The sequence below is a fragment of the Pristiophorus japonicus genome, chromosome 1 (assembly GCF_044704955.1).
Source record: "Pristiophorus japonicus isolate sPriJap1 chromosome 1, sPriJap1.hap1, whole genome shotgun sequence".
Taxonomy (NCBI): domain Eukaryota; kingdom Metazoa; phylum Chordata; class Chondrichthyes; family Pristiophoridae; genus Pristiophorus; species Pristiophorus japonicus.
This window is the reverse complement of record NC_091977.1, coordinates 59101717-59123226: the sequence shown is the minus strand read 5'-3', so window position 1 is coordinate 59123226 and position 21510 is coordinate 59101717. Positions and strand designations below refer to the sequence as shown.

At 54.1% G+C, this 21510-nt stretch overlaps 1 protein-coding gene across 2 annotated transcripts in view; it reads left to right on the top strand.

Annotated features, from left to right (window-relative positions):
- The first annotated feature begins 744 nt into the window (after positions 1 to 744).
- The window catches only part of saraf (store-operated calcium entry-associated regulatory factor), a 53708-nt gene continuing 32942 nt past the window's right edge, over positions 745 to 21510 (top strand). The window contains exons 1-2 of one of the 2 annotated variants that reach the window (XM_070899281.1): positions 745 to 902; positions 16702 to 16880. In XM_070899281.1, coding sequence (XP_070755382.1) covers positions 842 to 902; positions 16702 to 16880 — 240 coding nt within the window. In that variant the 5' untranslated portion in view covers positions 745 to 841. The remainder of the gene's footprint in view (positions 903 to 16701; positions 16881 to 21510) is intronic. The other variant, XM_070899363.1, reaches the window with a different exon arrangement.

Below are 21510 nucleotides of genomic sequence, written 5' to 3'. Positions count from 1 at the left end.
CCCCTATGATTTTTCTCCCAGGTTCTTCTCTGCAGAGTCTGGGTGATTAATATTTAATTCTCCTCATCTACAGACACAAGTCACGGTCCCTTTATTCACACATTCCAGATCCGGGCTGGAGTCACTTTATTCTCAGACCCCATACCTGGGACTGGATCCCTTTATTCACATACCCCAAACACGGACCCCGGTACTTTTATTCAGGCTCGCGATGGGCTTGGGTCCCTTTATTCAGATTCAACTCCGGCCTGGATCCCTTTAATCACAGAGCTGACCCAAGCCTGTTCCCTTTATTCAAAGAACTAGCCTGTGTCTGAGTCTCTTTATTCACAAAACCAAGACCAACCTGGGTGACTGGGTCCCTTTTGTTCATAGACCTGACCCGGGTCTGGGTCCCTTTTATTCACAGATCTAACACTCGTCTGGTCCCTTTTATTCACAGACGCAACACTCGCCTGCGTACCTTTTATTCACAGACCCAACACTCGCTTGGGCCCCTTTTATTCACAGACCTGGTCCAGGGTACTTTGATCCCGGATGGTGGCTCTACAAATGTTGCACACTTGGTAACGCTGCGTAAGGAAGGTGGCAGTGGCCAGCCTCACGGAGCAGCACGGCCTCGGAATGTGGAAGCTACAGAAAGGGGTGTGCGTTGGCCACCAGTCGCAGCTCCAGGCAACGAAAGGGGGCGGCGCCTGCTCTGGAATGACGTCAGCGGTCGTCTCTGACGTGCGCGGCGGCGCGGCACGGCACAGCATTGTGCGTTTGGGCCGGAACAGCTGAGTGCGCCTGCGCGCGCGCCGCTCCGGAGCCGGGCCGCTGAGTCATTCGCGGAAGGAGGATGGTGCGGTTCGGCTTGTGGCTGTTGTTGCTGCTGAAGGCGGAGGCATCGCAGGATTCAGGTAGGGCCCGACTGGCTGGCTGGTCGGCCAGTGGCGCCATTACTGCTCCTCCGTCACAGCCCGGCTTTGGGGCCTACAGATAAACAGGCCCGGAACCCAACCTGACATCAATCAATGAAGTAACACCCGGTCCGGGGTCTGTCAATAAAGGCACTCCGCCGGCCCCCGCGTCCGGGCTCTGCCCAATAAAGGGAACATCGGCTACAAAAGCAAAATACTGCGGATGCTGGAATCTGAAATAAAGACAAAGTGCTGGAAATACTCAGCGGGTCAGGCAGCATCTGTGGAGAGAAACAGAGTTAACGATTCAGGTCAAGGGTCATGGACTCGAAACGTTAACCGTTTCTCTCTCCACAGATGTTAGATCAGGGCTGATGTGTATCTTAACATCTATCCAACAAGGTTCTGTAAACTTTTCATACCCTGGCCTAACAAAATCTAACAATCTCAGTTTTGAATTTTTCAATTGACACCCCGCCCAACAACGTTTTTGGGGAGAACATTCTAGATTTCTACTAACCTTTGTGTGAAGAGGCCGAGGTCTGTCAATAGAGACACTGGCCTGCAACTGAACAACTATCACAACTTGTATTTATATAGTGCTTTTAATGTAGTAAAATAACAACTTGACTTTATATAGACCCTTTAACATAGTACAGGTTGAACCTCCTTTATCCAGAACACTCATTGTCCAGAACACCCACCTCCCCACTCGACCAGAACACCCACCACCCCCTCGTCCAGAACACCCACCCCCCCCACCCCCTCGTCCAGAACACCCACCCCCCCCACCCCCTCGTCCAGAACACCCACCCCCTCGTCCAGAACCCCCCACCCCCTCGTCCAGAACCCCCACCCCCTCGTCCAGAACATCCTGCCCCGTCCCAAACTCTCCCCCCCGCCCCCGTCCCAAACTCCCCCCCACCCCTGTCCTGAACCCTCCCCGCCCCCGTCCAGAACCCCCCCGTGCCCGCCCGTCCAGAACCCCCCCGTGCCCGTCCAGAACGCCCCCGTCCAGAACACACACACCCCCCGTCCAGAACACCCCGCCGCCCCCGTCCAGAACACCCCCCCCGCCCCCATACAGAATGCCCCCATACAGAATACCCCCCTGCCCCCGTCCAGAACGCCCTCCACGCCCCCGTCCAGAACGCCCTCCCCTGCCCCCGTCCAGAACGCCCTCCCCTGCCCCCGTCCAGAACACCCTCCCCTGCCCCCGTCCAGAACAACCCCCCCGGCCCCCGTCCAGAACACCCCCCCGCCCCCGTCCCTGTCCAGAACATCCCCCCCGCCCCCGTCCAGAACACCCCCCCCCCGCCCCCGTCCAGAACACCCCCCCCGCCCCCGTCCAGAACACCCCCCCCGCCCCCGTCCAGAACATCCCCCTGCCCCCGTCCAGAACACCCGCCCCCGTCCAGAACACCCCCCCCTTGCCCACGTCCAGAACACCCCCTGCCCCCGTCCAGAATACCCGCCGACCCCCCCCACCCCCGTTCAGAACACCCCCTGCCCCCGTCCAGAACACCCGCCCCCGTCCAGAACACCACCCCCCCTGCCCCCGTCCAGTACACCCCCCCCCCGCCCCCGTCCAGTACACCCCCCCCCTGCCCCCGTCCAGTACACCCCCCCCCCTGCCCCCGTCCAGTACACCCCCCCCCTGCCCCCGTCCAGTACACCCCCCCCCTGCCCCCGTCCAGAACACCCCCCCCTGCCCCCGTCCAGAACACCCCCCCCCCGTCCAGAACACCCCCCCTGCCCCCGTCCAGAACACCCCCCCCCCCGCCCCCGTCCAGAACACCCCCCCCCCGCCCCGTGCAGAACACCCCCCCCGCCCCCGTCCAGAACACCCCCCCTGCCCCCGTCCAGAACACCCCCCCGCCCCCGTCCAGAACACCCCCCCCCCCCACCGTCCAGAACACCCCCCCTTGCTCCCGGCCAGAACAGCCCTCCGCCCCCGTCCAGAACACCCCACCTGCTCCCGTCCAGAACACCCCACCTGCCCCCGTCCAGAACACCCCACCTGCCCCCGTCCAGAACACCCCACCTGCCCCCGTCCAGAACAACCCAGCTGCCCCCGTCCAGAACACCCCACCTGCCCCCGTCCAGAACAACCCAGCTGCCCCCGTCCAGAACAACCCACCCCCCCGTGCCCCTCCCCGTCCAGAACACCCCCTGCCCCCGCCCAGAACACCCCCTGCCCCCATCCAGAACACCTCCCCCTGCCCCCATCCAGAACACCTCCCCCTGCCCCCGTCCAGAACACCTCCCCCTGCCCCCGTCCAGAACACCCCACCCTGCCCCCGTCCAGAACACCCCACCCTGCCCCCGTCCAGAACACCCCACCCTGCCCCCGTCCAGAACACCCCACCATGCCCCCGTCCAGAACACCCCACCCTGCCCCCGTCCAGAACACCCCACCCTGCCCCCGTCCAGAACACCCCTGCCCCCGTCCAGAACACCCCCCCACTGCCCCCGTCCAGAACACCCCCCCACTGCCCCCGTCCAGAACACCCCCCCACTGCCCCCGTCCAGAACACCCCCCCACTGCCCCTGTCCAGAACACCCCCCCCCCCCACTGCCCCCGTCCAGAACACTCCCCCCCACTGCCCCCGTCCAGAACACTCCCCCCCACTGCCCCCGTCCAGAACACTCCCCCCCACTGCCCCCGTCCAGAACACCCGTCCCCGTCCAGAACACCGCCCCCTGCCCCCGTCCAGAACACCGCCCCCTGCCCCCGTCCAGAACACCGCCCCCTGCCCCCGTCCAGAACACCGCCCCCTGCCCCCGTCCAGAACACCTCCCCCTGCCCCCGTCCAGAACATCCCCCCCCGCCCCCGTCCAGAACATCCCCCCCCGCCCCCGTCCAGAACATCCCCCCCCCGCCCCCGTCCAGAACATCCCCCCCCCCGCCCCCGTCCAGAACACTTCCCCCCGCCCCGTCCAGAACACCCCCCGCCCCCCCCCCGTCCTTGAACACCCCCCCCCCCCGTCCTTGAACATCACCCCCCCCCGTCCTTGAACACCCCCCCCACCGTCCTTGAACACCCCCCCCCCCGTCCTTGAACACACCCCCCCCCCACCGTCCTTGAACACCCCCCCCCCCCCCCCCCGTCCTTGAACACCCCCCCCCCCCCGTCCTTGAACACCCCCCCCCCCCCCGTCCTTGAACACCCCCCCCCCCCCCCGTCCTTGAACACCCCCCCCCCCCCCCGTCCTTGAACACCCCCCCCCCCCCCGTCCTTGAACACCCCCCCCCCCCCCGTCCTTGAACACCCCCCCCCCCCCCCCGTCCTTGAACACCCCCCCCCCCCCGTCCTTGAACACCCCCCCCCCCCCCCCCCCCCGTCCTTGAACACCCCCCCGTCCTTGAACACCCCCGCCCCGTCCTTGAACACCCCCCCCCCCCCCCCGTCCTTGAACACCCCCCCCCCCCCCCCGTCCTTGACCACCCCCCCCCCGTCCTTGACCACCCCCCCCCCCCGTCCTTGACCCCCCCCCCCCCCCCGTCCTTGAACAACCCCCCCCCCCCCCGTCCTTGAACACCCCACCGTCCTTGAACATCCCCCCCCCCCCCCCGTCCTTGAACACCCCCCCCCCATCCTTGAACACCCCCCCCCCCATCCTTGAACACCCCCCCCCCCCCCAGTCCTTGAACACACCCCCCCCCCCCCGTCCTTGAACACCCCCCCCCCCCCCGTCCTTGAACACCCCCCCGTCCTTGAACACCCCCGCCCCGTCCTTGAACACCTCCCCCCCCCCCGTCCTTGAACACCCCCCCCCCCCCCCGTCCTTGAACACCCCCCCCCGTCCTTGAACACCCCCCCCCCCGTCCTTGAACACCCCCCCCCCCCCCCGTCCTTGAACACACCCCCCCCCCCCACCGTCCTTGAACACCCCCCCCCCGTCCAGAACATCCCCCCCCGCCCCCGTCCAGAACATCCCCCCCCCCGCCCCCGTCCAGAACATCCCCCCCCCCGCCCCCGTCCAGAACACTTCCCCCCGCCCCGTCCAGAACACCCCCCGCCCCCCCCCCCCGTCCTTGAACACCCCCCCCCCCGTCCTTGAACATCACCCCCCCCCGTCCTTGAACACCCCCCCCCACCGTCCTTGAACACCCCCCCCCCCCGTCCTTGAACACACCCCCCCCCCACCGTCCTTGAACACCCCCCCCCCCCCCCCCGTCCTTGAACACCCCCCCCCCCCCGTCCTTGAACACCCCCCCCCCCCCCCCGTCCTTGAACACCCCCCCCCCCCCCGTCCTTGAACACCCCCCCCCCCCCCCGTCCTTGAACACACCCCCCCCCCCCCCCGTCCTTGAACACCCCCCCCCCCCCCCGTCCTTGAACACCCCCCCCCCCCCCCCCGTCCTTGAACACCCCCCCCCCCCCCCCGTCCTTGAACACACCCGTCCACCCCCCCCGTCCACCCCCCCCCCGTCCTTGAACACCCCCCCCCCCCCCCCCCCCCCGTCCTTGAACACCCCCCCCCCGTCCTTGAACACCCCCCCCCCCCCGTCCTTGAACAACCCCCCCCCCCCCCCCCCCGTCCTTGAACACCCCCCCCCCCCCCCCCCGTCCTTGAACACCCCCCCCCCCGTCCTTGAACACCCCCCCCCCCCGTCCTTGAACACCCCACCGTCCTTGAACATCCCCCCCCCCCCCCCGTCCTTGAACACCCCCCCCCCCCCCCGTCCTTGAACACCCCCCCCCCCCCGGTCCTTGAACACACCCCCCCCCCCCCCCCCGTCCTTGAACACCCCCCCCCCCCCGTCCTTGAACACCCCCCCGTCCTTGAACACCCCCGCCCCGTCCTTGAACACCCCCCCCCCCCCCCCGTCCTTGAACACCCCCCCCCCCCCCCCCCCCCCGTCCTTGAACACCCCCCCCCCCCCCCGTCCTTGAACACCCCCCCACCCCCCCCCGTCCTTGAACACCCCCCCCCCCCGTCCTTGAACACCCCCCCCCCCCGTCCTTGAACACCCCCCCCCGTCCTTGAACACCCCCCCCCCCCCCGTCCTTGACCACCCCCCCCCCCCCGTCCTTGACCACCCCCCCCCCCCCCCCGTCCTTGACCACCCCCCCCCCCCCCCGTCCTTGAACACCCCCCCCCCCCCCCCCCGTCCTTGAACACCCCACCCCCCCGTCCTTGAACACCCCCCCCCCCGTCCTTGACCACCCCCCCCCCCCCCGTCCTTGACCACCCCCCCCCCCCCCGTCCTTGACCACCCCCCCCCCCCGTCCTTGACCACCCCCCCCCCCCCCGTCCTTGACCCCCCCCCCCCCCTTGACCCCCCCCCCCCCCCCCCCGTCCTTGAACACCCCCCCGTCCTTGAACACCCCCGCCCCGTCCTTGAACACACCCCCCCCCCCCCCCCCCCGTCCTTGAACCCCCCCCCCCCCCCCCCCCCATCCTTGAACACCCCCCCCCCGTCCTTGAACACCCCCCCCCCGTCCTTGAACACCCCCCCCCGTCCTTGAACACCCCCCCCCCCCCCCCCGTCCTTGAACACACCCCCCCCCCCCCGTCCTTGAACACCCCCCCCCCCGTCCTTGAACACCCCCCCCCCCCCCCCCGTCCTTGAACACCCCCCCCCCGTCCTTGAACACCCCCCCCCCCCCCCGTCCTTGAACACCCCCCCCCCCCCCCCCCCGTCCTTGAACACACCCCCCCCCCCCCCCCCCCCCCCCGTCCTTGAACACCCCCCCGTCCTTGAACACCCCCGCCCCGTCCTTGAACACCCCCCCCCCCCCGTCCTTGAACACCCCCCCGTCCTTGAACACCCCCCCCCGTCCTTGAACACCCCACCCCCCCGTCCTTGAACACCCCCCCCCCCCCCGTCCTTGACCCCCCCCCCCCCCCCCCCGTCCTTGACCCCCCCCCCCCCCCCCCCCGTCCTTGACCCCCCCCCCCCCCCGTCCTTGACCCCCCCCCCCCCCCCCCGTCCTTGAACACCCCCCCCCCCCCCCCCCCCCCCCCCCCGTCCTTGAACAACCCCCCCCCCCCGTCCATGAACCCCCCCCCGGTCCTTGAACAACCCCCACCCCGTCCTTGAACACCCCCCCCCCCACCCCCCTTGCCTCGTCCTGAAACCGCCCCCACCTTGCCTCGTCCTGAAACCCCCACCCCACCTTGCCTCGTCCTGAAACCCCCACCCCACCTTGCCTCCTCCTGAAACCCCCCCCCCCGCCTCGTCCTGAAACCCCCCCCCCCCCCGCCTCGTCCTGAAACCCCACCCCCCCCCGCCGCCTCGTCCTGAAACCCCCCCCCCCCTCCCCCCCGCCTCGTCCTGAAACCCCCCCTCCCCGCCTCGTCCTGAAACCCCCCCCCCCCCGCCTCGTCCTGAAACCCCCCCCCCCCCGCCTCGTCCTGAAACCCCCCCCCCCCGCCTCGTCCTGAAACCCCCCCCCCCGCCTCGTCCTGAAACCCCCCCCCCCCCCGCTTCGTCCTGAAACCCCCCCCCCCCCCCGCTTCGTCCTGAAACCCCCCCCCCCCCCCCCCCCCGCCTCGTCCTGAAACCCCCCCCCCCGCCTCGTCCTGAAACCCCCCCCCCGCTTCGTCCTGAAACCCCCCCCCGCCTCGTCCTGAAAACCCCCCCCCGCCTCGTCCTGAAAACCCCCCCCCGCCTCGTCCTGAAACCCCCCCCCCCTGCCTTGCCTCGTCCTGAAACCCCCCCCGCCTTGCCTCGTCATGAAACCCCCCCCCCCCCCTTGCCTCGTCCTGAAACCCCCCCCCCCCCCTTGCCTCGTCCTGAAACCCCCCCCCCCCCCTTGCCTCGTCCTGAAACCCCCCCCCCTTGCCTCGTCCTGAAACCCCCCCCCCCCGTCTACCGGGTGACGCATGTGCAGAAGTCCGACATGAACCAATTGAAGTCCTTCCTCGCTGTCAACTCCTGCAATCACTCAACTGACTCCGCGATCCACCCCGCACCCCCATGATCTCTCTACCGCACGCCTAGCCCCAAGCCAGCCAGCTCCGATATCCCCTTGCTCAGTCCCTGCACCATCCAATTTAACGTGACCACCCTTTGTTCGGAAAAATCCCTTTTCCAGAACAGGCCAGGTCCCAAGGGTTCTGGATAAGGGAGGTTCAACCTGTTAAATGTCCCAAGGTGCTTCACAGGAGTGTTATGTCAAAAGTTTGACACCGAGCCACATAAGAAGAAATTAGAGCAGATGACCAAAAGCTTAGTCGAAGAGGTAGGTTTTAAGGAGCATCTTAAAGGAGGAAAGAAAGGTAGGGAGGTGGAGAGATTTAAGGAGGGAGTTCCAGAGGTTGGGGCCGAGGCAGTGGCCAGGGTTGAGTGATTATAATCAGGGATGGTCAAGAGGGCAGAATTTGAGGAGCGTGGATACTCTGGGCTGGGGTGGGGCTGAAGATTACAGCGAGGCTATGGAGGGATTTGAAAACAAGATGACAATTTTGATATCGAGGCATTGCTTAACAGTAAACCACTAGGTCACTGAGCACAGGGGTGATGGGTGAATGGGACTTGGTGCGAGTAAGGACATGGGTAGCTGAGTTTTGGATGACCTCAAGTTCTTGTGGGGTAGAATGTGGGAGGCCAGCTAGGAGTGTATTGAATAGTCAAGTCCTAACAAAGGTATGGATGAAGGGTTTCAGCAGCAGATAAACTGAGGCAGGGATGGAGACAGGCAATGTTGTGGAGGTGAAAATAGGCGGTCTTAGTTATGAGATGGACATAGAAACATGGAAAATAGGTGCAGGAGTAGGCCATTCTGCCCTTCGAGCCTGCATCACCATTCAATATGATCAGTACCCCATTCCTGCTTTCTCTCCATACCCTTGATCCCTTTAGCCGTAAGGGCCACATCTAACTCCCTTTTGAATATATCTTAACGAACTGGCCTCAACAAATTTCTGTGGTAGAGAATTCCACAGGTTCGCAATTCTGAGTGCAGAAGTTTCTCCTCATCTCGCTCGTAAATGGCAAACCCCTTATCCTTGGACTGTGATCCCTGGCTCTGGACTTCCCCAACATCGGGAACGTTCTTCCTGCATCGAACCTGTCCAATCCCGTCAGAATTTTAGATGTTTCTATGAGATCCCCTCTCATTCTTCTAAATTCCGGTGAATAGAAGCTTAGTCGATCCAGTCTTTCTTCACATGTCAGCCTTGCCATCCCGTGAATCAGTCTGGTGAACCTTCGCTGCACTCCCTCAATAGTAAGAATGTCCTTCCTCAGATAAGAGACCAAATCTGTACACAATATTCAAGGTGTGGCCTCACCAAGGCCCTGTATTACTGCAGTAAGACCTCCCTGCTTTTATACTCAAATCCTCTCGCTATGAAGGCCAACATGCCATTTGCCTTCTTCACCGCCTGCTGCACCTGCATGTCAACTTTAAATGACTGATGCACCATGACACCCAGGTCTCGTTACACCTCCGCTTTTCCTAATCTGTCACCATTCAGATAATATTCTGCCTTCCTGTTTTTGCCACCAAAGTGGATAACCTCAAATTTATCTACATTATACTGCATCTGCCACTCACCTAACCTGTCCAAGTCACCCTGCAGCCTCTTAGCATCCTCCTCACAGCTCACACCGCCATGCAACTTGGAGATATTGCATTCAATTCCTTCATCCAAATCATTAATTATATATTGTAAATAGCTGGGGTCCCAGCACTGAACCTTGCGGTACCACACTAGTCACTTCCTGCCATTCTGAAAAGGACCCTTTTATTCCTATTCTCTGCTTCCTGTCTGCCAACCAGTTCTTTGTCCACGTCAATATATTACCCCCAATACCATGTGCTTTAATTTTGCACACTAATCTCTTGTGTGGGACCTTGTCAAAAGTCTTTTGAAAGTCCAAATACACCACATCCACTGGTACTCCTTTGTCCACTGTACTAGTTACACCCTCAAAAATTCATGCTGACTTGGACCGATCCTGTCACTGCTTTCCAAATGCGCTGCTATTACATCTTCAATAATTGAGTCTAGCATTTTCCCCACTACCGATGTCAGGCTAACCGGTCTATAATTCGCTGTTTTCTCACTCCCTACTTTTGTAAAAAGTGGGATTACATTAGCTACCCTCCAATTCATAGGAACTGATCCAGAGTCTATAGAATGTTAGACAATGACCACCAATGCATCTGTTTCTAGGGCCACTTCCTTACGTACTCTGGGATGTAGACTATCAGGCCCTGGGGATTTATCGGCCTTCAATCCCATCAATTTCTTTAACACAATTTCCTGACTAATAAGGATTTCCTTCAGTTCCTCCTTCTCTTAAGACCCTTGGTCCCCTAGTATTTCCCGAAGGTTATTTGTGTCTTCCTTAGTGAAGAAAGAACCAAAGTATTTGTTCAATTGGTCTGCCATTTCTTTGTTCCCCATTATAAATTCACCTGATTCTGACTGCAAGGGACCGACATTTGTCTTCACTAATCTTTTTCTCTTGACATATAGAAGCTTTTGCAGTCAGTTTTTATGTTCCCTGCAAGCTTCCTCTCATACTCTATTTTCCCCCTCCTAATTAAACCCTTTGTCCCCCTCTGCTGAATTCTAAATTTCTCCCAGTCCTCAGGTTTGCTGCTTTTTCTGACCAATTTATATGCCTCTTCCTTGGTTTTAACACTATCCTTAATTTCCCTTGTTAGTCACGGTTGAGCCACCTTCCCCGTTTTATTTTTACGCCAAATAGGGATGTATAATTGTTGAAGTTCATCCATGTGATCTTTAAATGTCTGCCATTGCCTATCCACTGTCAACCCTTTAAGTATCATTCGCCAGTCTATCCTAGCCATTTCATGCCTCATACCATTGAAGTTACCTTTCTTTAAGTTCAGGACCCTAGTCTCTGAGTTAACTGTGTCACTTTCCATCTTAATGAAGAATTCTACCATATTATGGTCACTCTTCCCCAAGGGGCCTCGCACAACAAGATTGCTAATTAATCCTCTCTCATTACACATCACCCAGACTAGGATGGCCAGCTCTCTAGTTGGTTCCTCGACATATTGGTCTGGAAAACCATCCCTTTTAAACTCCAGAAAACCCTCCTCCACTGTATTGCTACCAGTTTGGTTAGCCCAATCTATATGTAGATTAAAATCACCCATGATAACTGCTGTACCTTTATTGCACGCATCCCTAATTTCCTGTTTGATGCCATCCCCAACCTCACTATTACTGCTTGGTGGTCTGTACACAACTCCCACTCGCGTTTTCTGCCCTTTGGTATTCCGCAGCTCTACCCATACAGATTCCACATCATCCATGCTAATGTCCTTCCTTACTATTGCGTTAATCTCCTCTTTAACCAGCAACGCTACCCCACCTCCTTTTCCTTTCTCTCTATCCTTCCTGAATATTGAATACCCCTGGATGTTGAGTTCCCAGTCTTGGTCACCCTGGAGCTATGTCTCCATAATCCCAATTACATCATATCTGTTAACAACTATCTGTGCAGTTAATTCATCCACCTTATTACAAATGCTCCTCGCATTGAGACACAGAGCCTTCAGGTTTGTTTTTTTAACACTCTTTGCCCTTTTTGATTTTTGCCTTTGATTTCTCTGCCCTCCATTTTTCCTTATCTCCTTTCTATCTTTTGCTTCTGCCCCATTTTACTTCCCTCTGTCTCCCTGCATAGATTCCCACCCCCCCTGCCATATTAGTTTAAACCCTCCCCAACAGCACTAGCAAACACTCCCCCGGTTTGTACTGGTCCCACCTCCCCCAGAACTGGTTCCAATGTCCCAGGAATTTGAATCCCTTCCTCTTGCACCATTCCTCAAGCCATGTATTCATCTTAACTGTCCTGCTATTTCTACTCTGACTGGCAAGTGACACTGGTAGCAATCCTGAGATTACTACCTTTGAGGTCCTACTTTTTAATTTAACTCCTAGCTCCCTAAATTCAGCTTGTAGGACCTCATCCCGTTTTTTACCTATATCATTGGTACCTATATGCACTACGACAACTGTCTGTTCATCCTCCCACTCCCCCTTCCATGTGGTCGGAAGCTCATTTCAATGTTAAATATAATATCAAGTCTGGTGCAGCCTCAGACAGGTGGTATGAAAGGGATGGAGTTGGTGGCTGGGCAACAGAGTTTGTGGCGAGGAGCGAAGACAATGGCTTTGGTTGGTGAATATTTAATTGGAGAAAATTTCTGCTCATCCAGTACTGGATGTGGGACAAGCAGCTGGACAATTTAGAAACCATAAAGGGGACGAGAGAATTGGTGGTGAGGTAGAGCTGGGTGATGCCAGCACGTGGGAACTGACACTTCATTTTTGGATGGTGTCGTCAATCATCGATGAGAAATAGGAGGGGCCAAGTATCGATCCTTAGGGAACCTGAGAGATATCGATGCGGGAGTGGGAAGAGAAGCCATAGCAGGTCATTTTCTGGCTACGATTAGATAGATAAGAATGGAACCAGACGAGTGCAGTACCACCCAGCTGGACGATGGTGGAGAGGTATTGGAGGAGGATGGAGTGGTCAACCGTGTCAAAGGCTGCAGACAGGTAGAGAAGGACGAGGAGGGTTAGTTTACCTTTGTCACAGTCACAAAAGCTGTAATTGAGACTTTGAGAGCTGTTTCAGTACTGTGGCATGGTCGGAAACCGGATTGGGAGGATTCAAACATGGAAAAGATGGGCATGGATTTTGGAGGCGACAACACGTGGAAAGGGAGGTTGGAGGTAGTTTGCAAGGACAGGGGGTCAAGGGTTTTTTTTTAAGGAGAGGGGTGATGACGGCAGATATGAAGGAGAGGGGGACAGTACCTGAGGTGAGTGAACCGTTAACAATGTCAGATAACATGGGAGCCAGAAAAGGAATTTGGGTGGTCTGCAGTTTAGTGGGAATAGGGTCGAGAGAGCAGGAAGATGGGGTGTCCTGGACAAGATAAGCATGGAGAGGTCGAGTGGAGAAAGTTGCGAGTTCAGGGCTGGGCAGGGCGGAACCTTAGAGGAAGTTTGGCCTGTGGGCTCGGGGAAGGAAGGGAAGTGGCCAAGACAGCTGATTGGGTGCCTCAATCTGACAAAAGTCCATGAGCTCCTCGCACTTGTTGTTGGAGGCGAGTGTGGTGGAGACAAGGGAGAGGGGATAAAGAAGAAGATGAGCAGTCGACAATAGTGGCCGGGTGTTATCTTTGCATTCCAGAATGATCCTGGAATAGTGAGCAGTTCTGGCAGACGAGTGGAATCCTAATGTTGCTTTATGTGGACCAGCCAGATCTGGCGGTGAATGGCTAAACCAATTGTCCCCCATAGCCGTTCAAGTCTACATCCCTTGAACTTGTGGGAGTGAAGATGAGGGTGGTACCAGGGTGAGAGAGAGTACTTATTTTAATAGGGACTAGGGCATCAAGGATGAGGATGTGGTTGAGCAGATCGGTGGCTGCAGAAATGTTGTGGTGAATGGAGGGCCAAAGGCTGGACAGTTGGAATATCATAAGTGCAGTTGGGAGAGAGTTTTTTCCAGTGACAGTCACAGAAGGAAGTAGGGTTGGGTGGGGGAAGGGGGGATGTGGGAGGAGAGCGATACAAGGAAGTGGTCAGAGATGGCCTAGGTGGAGAAAGTGCATCCGGGTGGGCATTGAGCTCTTCGAATCTCAACGCCGCGAGCATGAAGAGGTCAGGCGCAGGCAGCAGAAGGAGCGTGCGGCAAATCAGTCCCACCCCCCCTTCTCCCGACGAATGTCTGTCTCACCTGTGACACGGTCTGTGGCTCTGGTATTGGACTGTTCAGCCACCAAAGGACTCTCTTTAGAAGTGGAAGCAAATCTTCCTCGATTTCGAGGGACTGCCTATGACGATGATGATGGGAGTAGTGAGGCCACGTGAGATAGCAAGGTCAAGGGGATGGCCGTGAATATGGGTTGGAGAGTTCACATGGTCGGAGTGATGAAGAAAGGGTATGAGAGAAGTGAACTCAGAGGAGAGAGAGCATGATTAATTGAGTTGGAGGTTGAAATCACCGAGGATAAGAAGTCACTCGGTGCAGAGGCTGAGGGAGGAAAGCGGTGAAGATATCTCGGTGATAAAATATTTATTGTATTTAGGTGGGCGGTAGAGAACGAAAATTTTAAGTGAGTGGGGCGTGGGGTGGAACAAGGTGAGATGCTCAAAGGAGGAGAAAGTGCCGGAGGAGTAGGGGGACAGACCAAGATGTAATTTGGTGATGAGAGCCACATCGCCACCACGGCGGTCTGGCTGGGGCAAGAGGTGGAAGGTATAGCCAGGTGGGGAGGCTTCATTTAAGGGTAAGGTGTCATCACCCCTCAGCCAAGTTTCCGTCAATGCAATCATCCATGATAAACTCATGGATGGCGAGGGCCTTGTTCGTAAGTGAATGCACATTCTGCAGGGAGATGTGGAGCGGGTCAGTGATGGCTCATCCACAGGGTCATTGCTTGGGAGGGATGAGTTGGATAGGGAGGAGATTGGCAAGACTAGCATCCTGCGGGAGAGTAGGATGGGACAGTTGGGGTTGCACAGCGACGATTGTTACATTGGGTTCTTCGGAGGGTGCAAAGAGAGGCACAGAAGGAAGCTGTCGGTGTGTCTAAGAGGGAGTCAAGCTGGGCCGGAGACCGGAGCGTAGGAAGATCAAAGAGTAATGAACGGTTGGGGTAGGGATTTGGGAGGACAGGGTATCCAAAAGAGGAGAGATGAAAGGCAGCAGGACAACAGGAGAGACCAGTCAGGCAGGGATAGAGAAAGAAAAAGGGGGGGAGAAAAAGTCCGGAGCGGCAGCCAAAATGCACACATGAATGGACACAGGGAAAAACTCAAGTTACATAGGCCTGGTTTTGTAGCAATTATAGGGATGCATATTTCCTGGTAGTAGCAAGACATAGGTTGGTGACAAGAGTAGGAAGTCCATTGTTAAAGTCAGAGGTCCCGTGGAGGGAAAAAGTTGACATTGGTAGGATGGAGTCAGCGTGGAGCATCAACAAACTGTTGCCCAAGTTCGGAGACAGATGTAGCAGGCGAGTGAACTCCAGAAGTTATTTGAATGGTAGACAATCGAAGGATGGAGGTTACTGCCGTGATAATGAGAATTGGTTATGGTGCAGAAAGATGATGGCGACGTTAGAGGTCACCGTAGATCAGAAGCAGCGAAGAAAATGAAAAACCACAAGCCAGCGACCAAGCAATCATAAACAGTTAAACAAGTCAACCAGCTCAGCAGAGAAATGTCCGCAACTGGTGGAAGCCAACAAAGCTCAAAAAACAGCCGAACAAGTCACCCAGCTCGGAAGAGAAACAAGAATGCATTTATTTGTAATGCCTAAAGCTCTGATTGGATCCCCTTGATAAGTTCTGCTTGCTGATTGGTCCCCTTGGAAGATAAGACACACCCAGCAGTTTCTCTTTGCAAAATATAATTCGAGCCATTCTGATTGCTGACTCCAACCAGAACAGACAGGGCTCACACTCATGGGTTAAGATCTTCTATCACACCTCCCCAAGAAGTTCCTGCCCCCACCACCCAAGTTCCTGACTTCCCCCTGCCCAAGTTCCTCCACCACAGATTCATGACCTTCTCCCCCAACAAGTTCCTGACCTCTTTCCCACCCCGTCCCTGCCATAGATGGGGCATTGTGTGTGGGTCACAGGATATCCTCCCTCCGATCTCCCCCCTTCCTCCCCCAGATCTCTCCCCAGTATCTCTCATTTTCTCTCTCTCCCCGTCTTTACCTCTCTCTCTGATCGTCTCGCTTTCTGTCTCTCCCACCTCTTCCTCTGATCCTCTTCCCTCACTCGCTCTCCCCCCCCCCCCCCCTCACCCTCTCGCTCCCTTGCTCCCGTCAAGGTGAGAACTATTGTTGTCTGAGCTGGGTATGAGCTTTGTGTAGAGCAAGAATCTAAAGTTTCTTTGCCTATACAAATCGAGCTTGGATATCCTGGTACTCGCCTTCCTGCAGATGAGCTGAGTGTGGGCCAGTCAATGAAAGAGCAGTTCCCAATAGCAATTGTGGTGTTGTTAGTGACTTGAAATAATCTATGATGTTTGCTTTGGGCCTGTCACCTAGAAGTGGCATGCACTATGTGCAGAGTAGATGGCAGTGACCAGTGTGGATCTCGGGTAATTAATGCCGCTCAGTGTGAATCTATATTGATTGATATTGAAGTGTAAAGAAATCAAGAAATTGCAATTATGTGGTGCCTTTCATGACATCAGGACAACCCAAAGCACTTTTCAACCTATGAAGTACTTTTTGAAGTGTAGTCACTGCTGTAACATAGGAAGCGCAGCAGCCAATTTGTGTACAGGATGGTCCCACAAACAGCAATTGATAAATGACCAGATAATTTTTTTTAGTGATATTGTTTGAAGGATAAATATTGGCCAGAACTTCCGTGTTCCTCTTCTATTAGTGCAGTAAATCAAGCTTTTGAAATACAAGAATATTTTTGTAATTTTGGGGCAATAAGGTTGTGTTAATTGCCCGGCGTTCACCGTGAGCGGCATTAATTATCCGAGATTCACATCGAGCGGCGTTAACGACCCGAGATTCACCGTGAGCATTCACACTGAGCTGTAGTCATCACTCTGCATTCAGAATTAATGCAATAATCCCCCTGATGTGCAGTATGTATCTTCCATTCTCGGCTGCAGTAATCCCCAGCATTTACACACAGTTGCCTTAATTTCTCTGTAATCACGCTATATATTTCCCTTTCCCACTTAACCTCCACGCCCCATCCCCACCCCTCACAAGTCTGAAGTTAAATGTAATGTGAGTCAATCACACTTCAGTGCCAATAGCTGTTAAGAGTTTGCGTTATGTCTCTTCTTTTTCAGAAAGAGTTCTTCTCCGAGAAGTCCAAGCTCTGACACTATACAGCGGACGGTATACCAATGGCCGTAGATCTAGTCCTGTGCCTCAGCTGCAGTGTGTTGGTGGCTCAGCTGGCTGCAATGCCTACTTTCCACAAGTAGTGCAGTGTTATAACAAAGGCTTTGATGGTTATGACGTACAGGTACGCGACTGAATGCTGCAGTCTAATTTCTAATTATAACCAGATGACGGGTTACAGTGAGAGGTGCACTTTGGAAATAGTGACCATAGTAGGGTGGAGTTTAATGTTGGGCTTATGTTCAAGAAAGAGAGGATTACTACACAAATTCTCAATTTTTAGAAAGTGTACTTTGAGGGAATGAGGATTGAATTGATGGGTGGAGACTGAGAAAGACTTTTAATAGGGAGGAGCATAGAGGAAAAGTGGAAAACTTTCAGGAGTATGCTATTGTCAATACACCTGGTAAGAAATGCAGTCGAGTCAAATGTGGATGAGAAGAACAAACAAAAAAAACCCTTTTCTTCATACAAAGCTTCTGTGACCGATGTGCACCGCAGGGAATGGAGTGTCTGATAGACACACACAATAATATTGGGCTGGGTTTTGCAGTAGAAATAATAATGAGGCCAACAGCACTTACCATTTACGCAGAAATCGGACAGCAGCTTCCGGCGACCGCACATGAAAATCAGGAAGTTGTTGTCGGGGATGAAATGCCCCTCCAAAGGCATCTAGGTAAAGGCATCTCCCCATCTGACTCACTATCCAAATACATTGAATGGCTTGAAGTTGCTGTACATACCTCATCGATACAGATTAAACTCTGACCTAAAAGTTAGGGCTTCATCACTCAGTGTAAGTACCCTTTTAATGGTGTGATAAATCTTAATTACTGCCAAGCAACCTCACCAGCACTGAAAATTAACTTTTACAAGTGTGGATTCTTATTCCTTCAGATTTTAATTAATGTTGGAAATTTTAAAAAAAAATTAAGGGGCCGAAATTGCCCCTTTTGCACTTCCGTTGAGGTGGAGGTGCCGACATTTGAGAAATTGCCCTCCTTTATTTTGTGGTGGTGCACGCTACGTGCACGCTACCGGCCCGCCTGTGTTCCTGCCCTGTGGGGCACGCACTGACCCAGTTTCCGCTCTGCATGCGAAATTGTCCCACAGGAAAGTGCCCTGCAGGAGCGGATCGGCCACCGCTCGATGCCCCTTACTGCTTTCCTCGGCGGGAAGTTGCTAGTGGCTAGGTGATGTGTCTGTCCTTAGAGGGGAGGGCGCTTGCCGCAGCCGCCATTTTATTTTAGTAGTCGTCCGACTCCGAAGTCGGCCCGACAATAGCAGCCATGAGCTCAGCCGGGCCGCCAACAGTGGGCCCAACTACACTTTGTGCAGAGGTCACAGCGGCCCTCCCCTTTAACTGAATGGGAGGGACGCTGTGACATGTCAGGGCAACGTGGCACATCCACATCTCACTGACGTCAGAAGCGTCGCCAAGCTGACCTTCCGCCCCGCTCCCAAATGACTTCCGCCAGAAATATCGCCTGGAGGAAAAAATATTTAAGACCTCAATTTTGCTCGACTCTCCACCCCAATGGCGACCTGTTTTGGTCGAGAAGCAATTTCTGCCCCTAAATGTTTTAAAACTTTTTCTTTATCTTTTGTCTCTATCTTAATCCCATCTTTCTTTCCCTCTCTTTATTTTGTTTTCTGTACCTGATTTGACATTGAATTCAATATTCTAACTGTCACTTCCTGGTTCAGACTCTGCGCTACTCATTAACGATTCTTCAATCTGATTGGTTAAGGTGATACACAGTTGCTTACCCTGTTCACACAGGTCCCAGATGCACTGTAGAGGGCACCGAGCTTTTTGGATAGTTAGCTGACAGGAACTTCTAGTGTAAAAGCCCACAGAAAGTCCATGAGCAAGTGCACGTTCGCTGCTGACCGCAATATACGGCCCATAATGATGTAGTTTCAAGTTAGACTTTATATTTGAATTCTTATTAGTTGTATTTCCTCTCGAGGGGGGGCACTTGTACATTTTGTTTCTTTGTTTTCCTTATTGATCAACTAAAAAAACATGTAGACCAGAGGATAGGAATCTAGTTGAGAAGGTTAAGAAACTGGTCAGGAGAGTCAAAACAGGGAGATCAGGAATGTTGGGAATATAAATTATATTCGGAGCAAACAGATAGTTAGGAAAATTGTGGGACCCCTGAAGGATTCTAAAGGGGCATTTATCAAGTGATAGAGGAGTAGCAAATATTCAAAATTATTCTTTGTGTCTGTGTTCACAGAGGAAATCCCAAACACCCTTTCTACTGTTGAGATAGGATTTCTAGATCAAGCTAATGAGATTGTGAGGAAAGATAGCTATAACTGATGGACAGGGTGAAGGCAATAAAGGACACCATGGCCCTGTGTCCAGACAGAGTGCACCTTAGGATATTGAATGAAATTAGACATGTACCAGGCACAGTCCTGCTTTGTGTGCTGAGGAAAGGAGAAAAGGGAGCTTGTTGCCAATCTACAGAAAGGGGCAAAGAGATAACCCAGGGAATTACAGGCTAGTCAGCCTGGCAGCCACTGCAGGGAGGGCATCCTAAAGGACTGAATAATGAACCAACTGGAGAAATACAGAGCTATTTGAAGACAGTCAGCATGGATTTATGGAAAGAAGATTCTGCCTGCCGAATTTCTTGAGTTTTTTTTGAGGACATACCAAATCTTGTGGGCATGGGGATCTCTGAATTTTGTTCATTTAAATGTCAGAAAAGCTTTTGCTAACGTTCCTCATAGAAGTTTGATCACAGGTGCAGTGCTTGTGAAATGAATCCAAATAGGTTAAAGCATTGTTGTACGAAGAGCTTGTTTGGATGGAAGGAGGCACCTGTGCGGTGCCTCGGGGAATTACTGCTGAGGCAACTGCTGCTTAAAATTATACATAATGGACTTTGAAGTGGGCACACAAACAAACCTCTAGAGGTAATACCTTGGAGTAGGCTGATCAAATAATGGACCTGGAGAGATTGGGGAGCTGAGTGACAAATATCATTTAATGTGGGCCATGGATTGGGAAAGGGTAATAAACAGTATCAATATAATTAATGGGAGTGGGGGGCGGGTGGTTCAGGTGAGCAAAATTTAAAAAAGTCAAAGAATAAGAAGACAATAGAGCAGGGTAGCACTGGGGAAATGAAAGCCAGAACGTGGCGGGAAGGGACAAAATGCATAAATATAAAAGTGAATAGGAATATTGGGCCATAGCAGGAAAAAAATGGTAAAAAAACAAATTTAAAAGCTCTTTATCTGAATGCATGCAGCATTCGTAACAAAATAGATGAGTTTGCGGCACAAATAGATACAAATGGGTATGATCTGATGGCCATTGGAGACGTCATTGCAAGGTGACCAATGCTGGGAACTAAATATTCAGGGGTATTTGACAATTCGGAACAACAGATAGAAAGGAAAAGGAGGTGGGATAGCTCTGTTAATAAAGGATGAGATCAGTGCGTAAGTGAGAAACGATACTGGCTCAGAAGATCATGATGTTGAATCAGTTTGGGTGGAGATAAGGAATAATAAGGGGAAAAAGTCGTGGTGGGCGTAGTCTATAGGCCCCTAACAGTAGCTACACTGTTGGACGGAGTATAAATCAAGAAATAATGGAGGCTTGTAAAAAAGGAACGGCAATAATCATGGGCGATTTTAACCATCATATCGATTGGACAAAGCAAATTGGCCAGGGTAGCCTTGAGGAAGAATTCATAGAGTGTATCCGGGATAATTTCCTTGAACAGTACATTGCGGAACCAACCAGGGAGCAGGCCAACTTAGATCTGGTACTGTGAGACAGGATTAATAAATGATCTCCTAGTAAAGGATCCTCTCGGAATGAGTGACCATAACATGGTTGAATTTCAAATTCAGTTGGAGGATGAGAAAGTTGGATCTCAAACAAATGTCCTAAGCCTAAATAAAGGAAACTACAAAGGTATGAAGGCGGAGTTGGTTATAGTGGACTGGGAAAATAGATTAAAGTGTGGGACGGTTGATGAGCAGTGGCAGATATTTAAGGAGATATTTCATAACTCTCAACAAAAATATATCCCAATGAGAAGGAAAGACTAAGAGAAGGGATAACCATCCGTGGCTAACTAAGGAAATAAGGGATGGTATCAAATTGAAAACAAGGGCAAACAATGTGACCAAGACTAGTGGGAGGCCAGAGGATTGGGAAACTTTTAAAAGCCATCAAAGAACGACGAAAAAAAATAATAGAGGGTAGATAGATTATGAAAGTCAACTAGCATGAAAAATAAAATCAGATGGTAAGAGTTTCTACAGATACATAAAAAGGAAAAGAGTGGCTAAAGTAAATGTTGGTCCCCTAGAGGATGAGATTGGGGAATTAATAATGGGAAACAGGAATATGGCGGAGACTTTGAACAAATATTTTGTATCAGTCTTCATGATGGAAGATACTAAAAACATCCCAATAGTGGATAATCAAGGGGCTATAGGGAGAGACGGACTTAATACAATCACTATCACTAAAGAAGCAGTACTCAGTAAAATAATGGGACTAAATGTGGACAAGTCCCCTGGACCTGATGGCTTGCATCCTAGAGTCCGAAAAGAAGTGCCTGCAGAGATAGTGGATGCATTGGTTGTAATCTACCAAAATTCCCTGGATTCTGGTGAGGTCTCGGTCGATTTTAAAACCGCAAATGTAACGTCCCTATTTAAAAAAGGAGGCAGACAGAAAGCAGATAGACCGGTTAGCCTAACATCTGTCA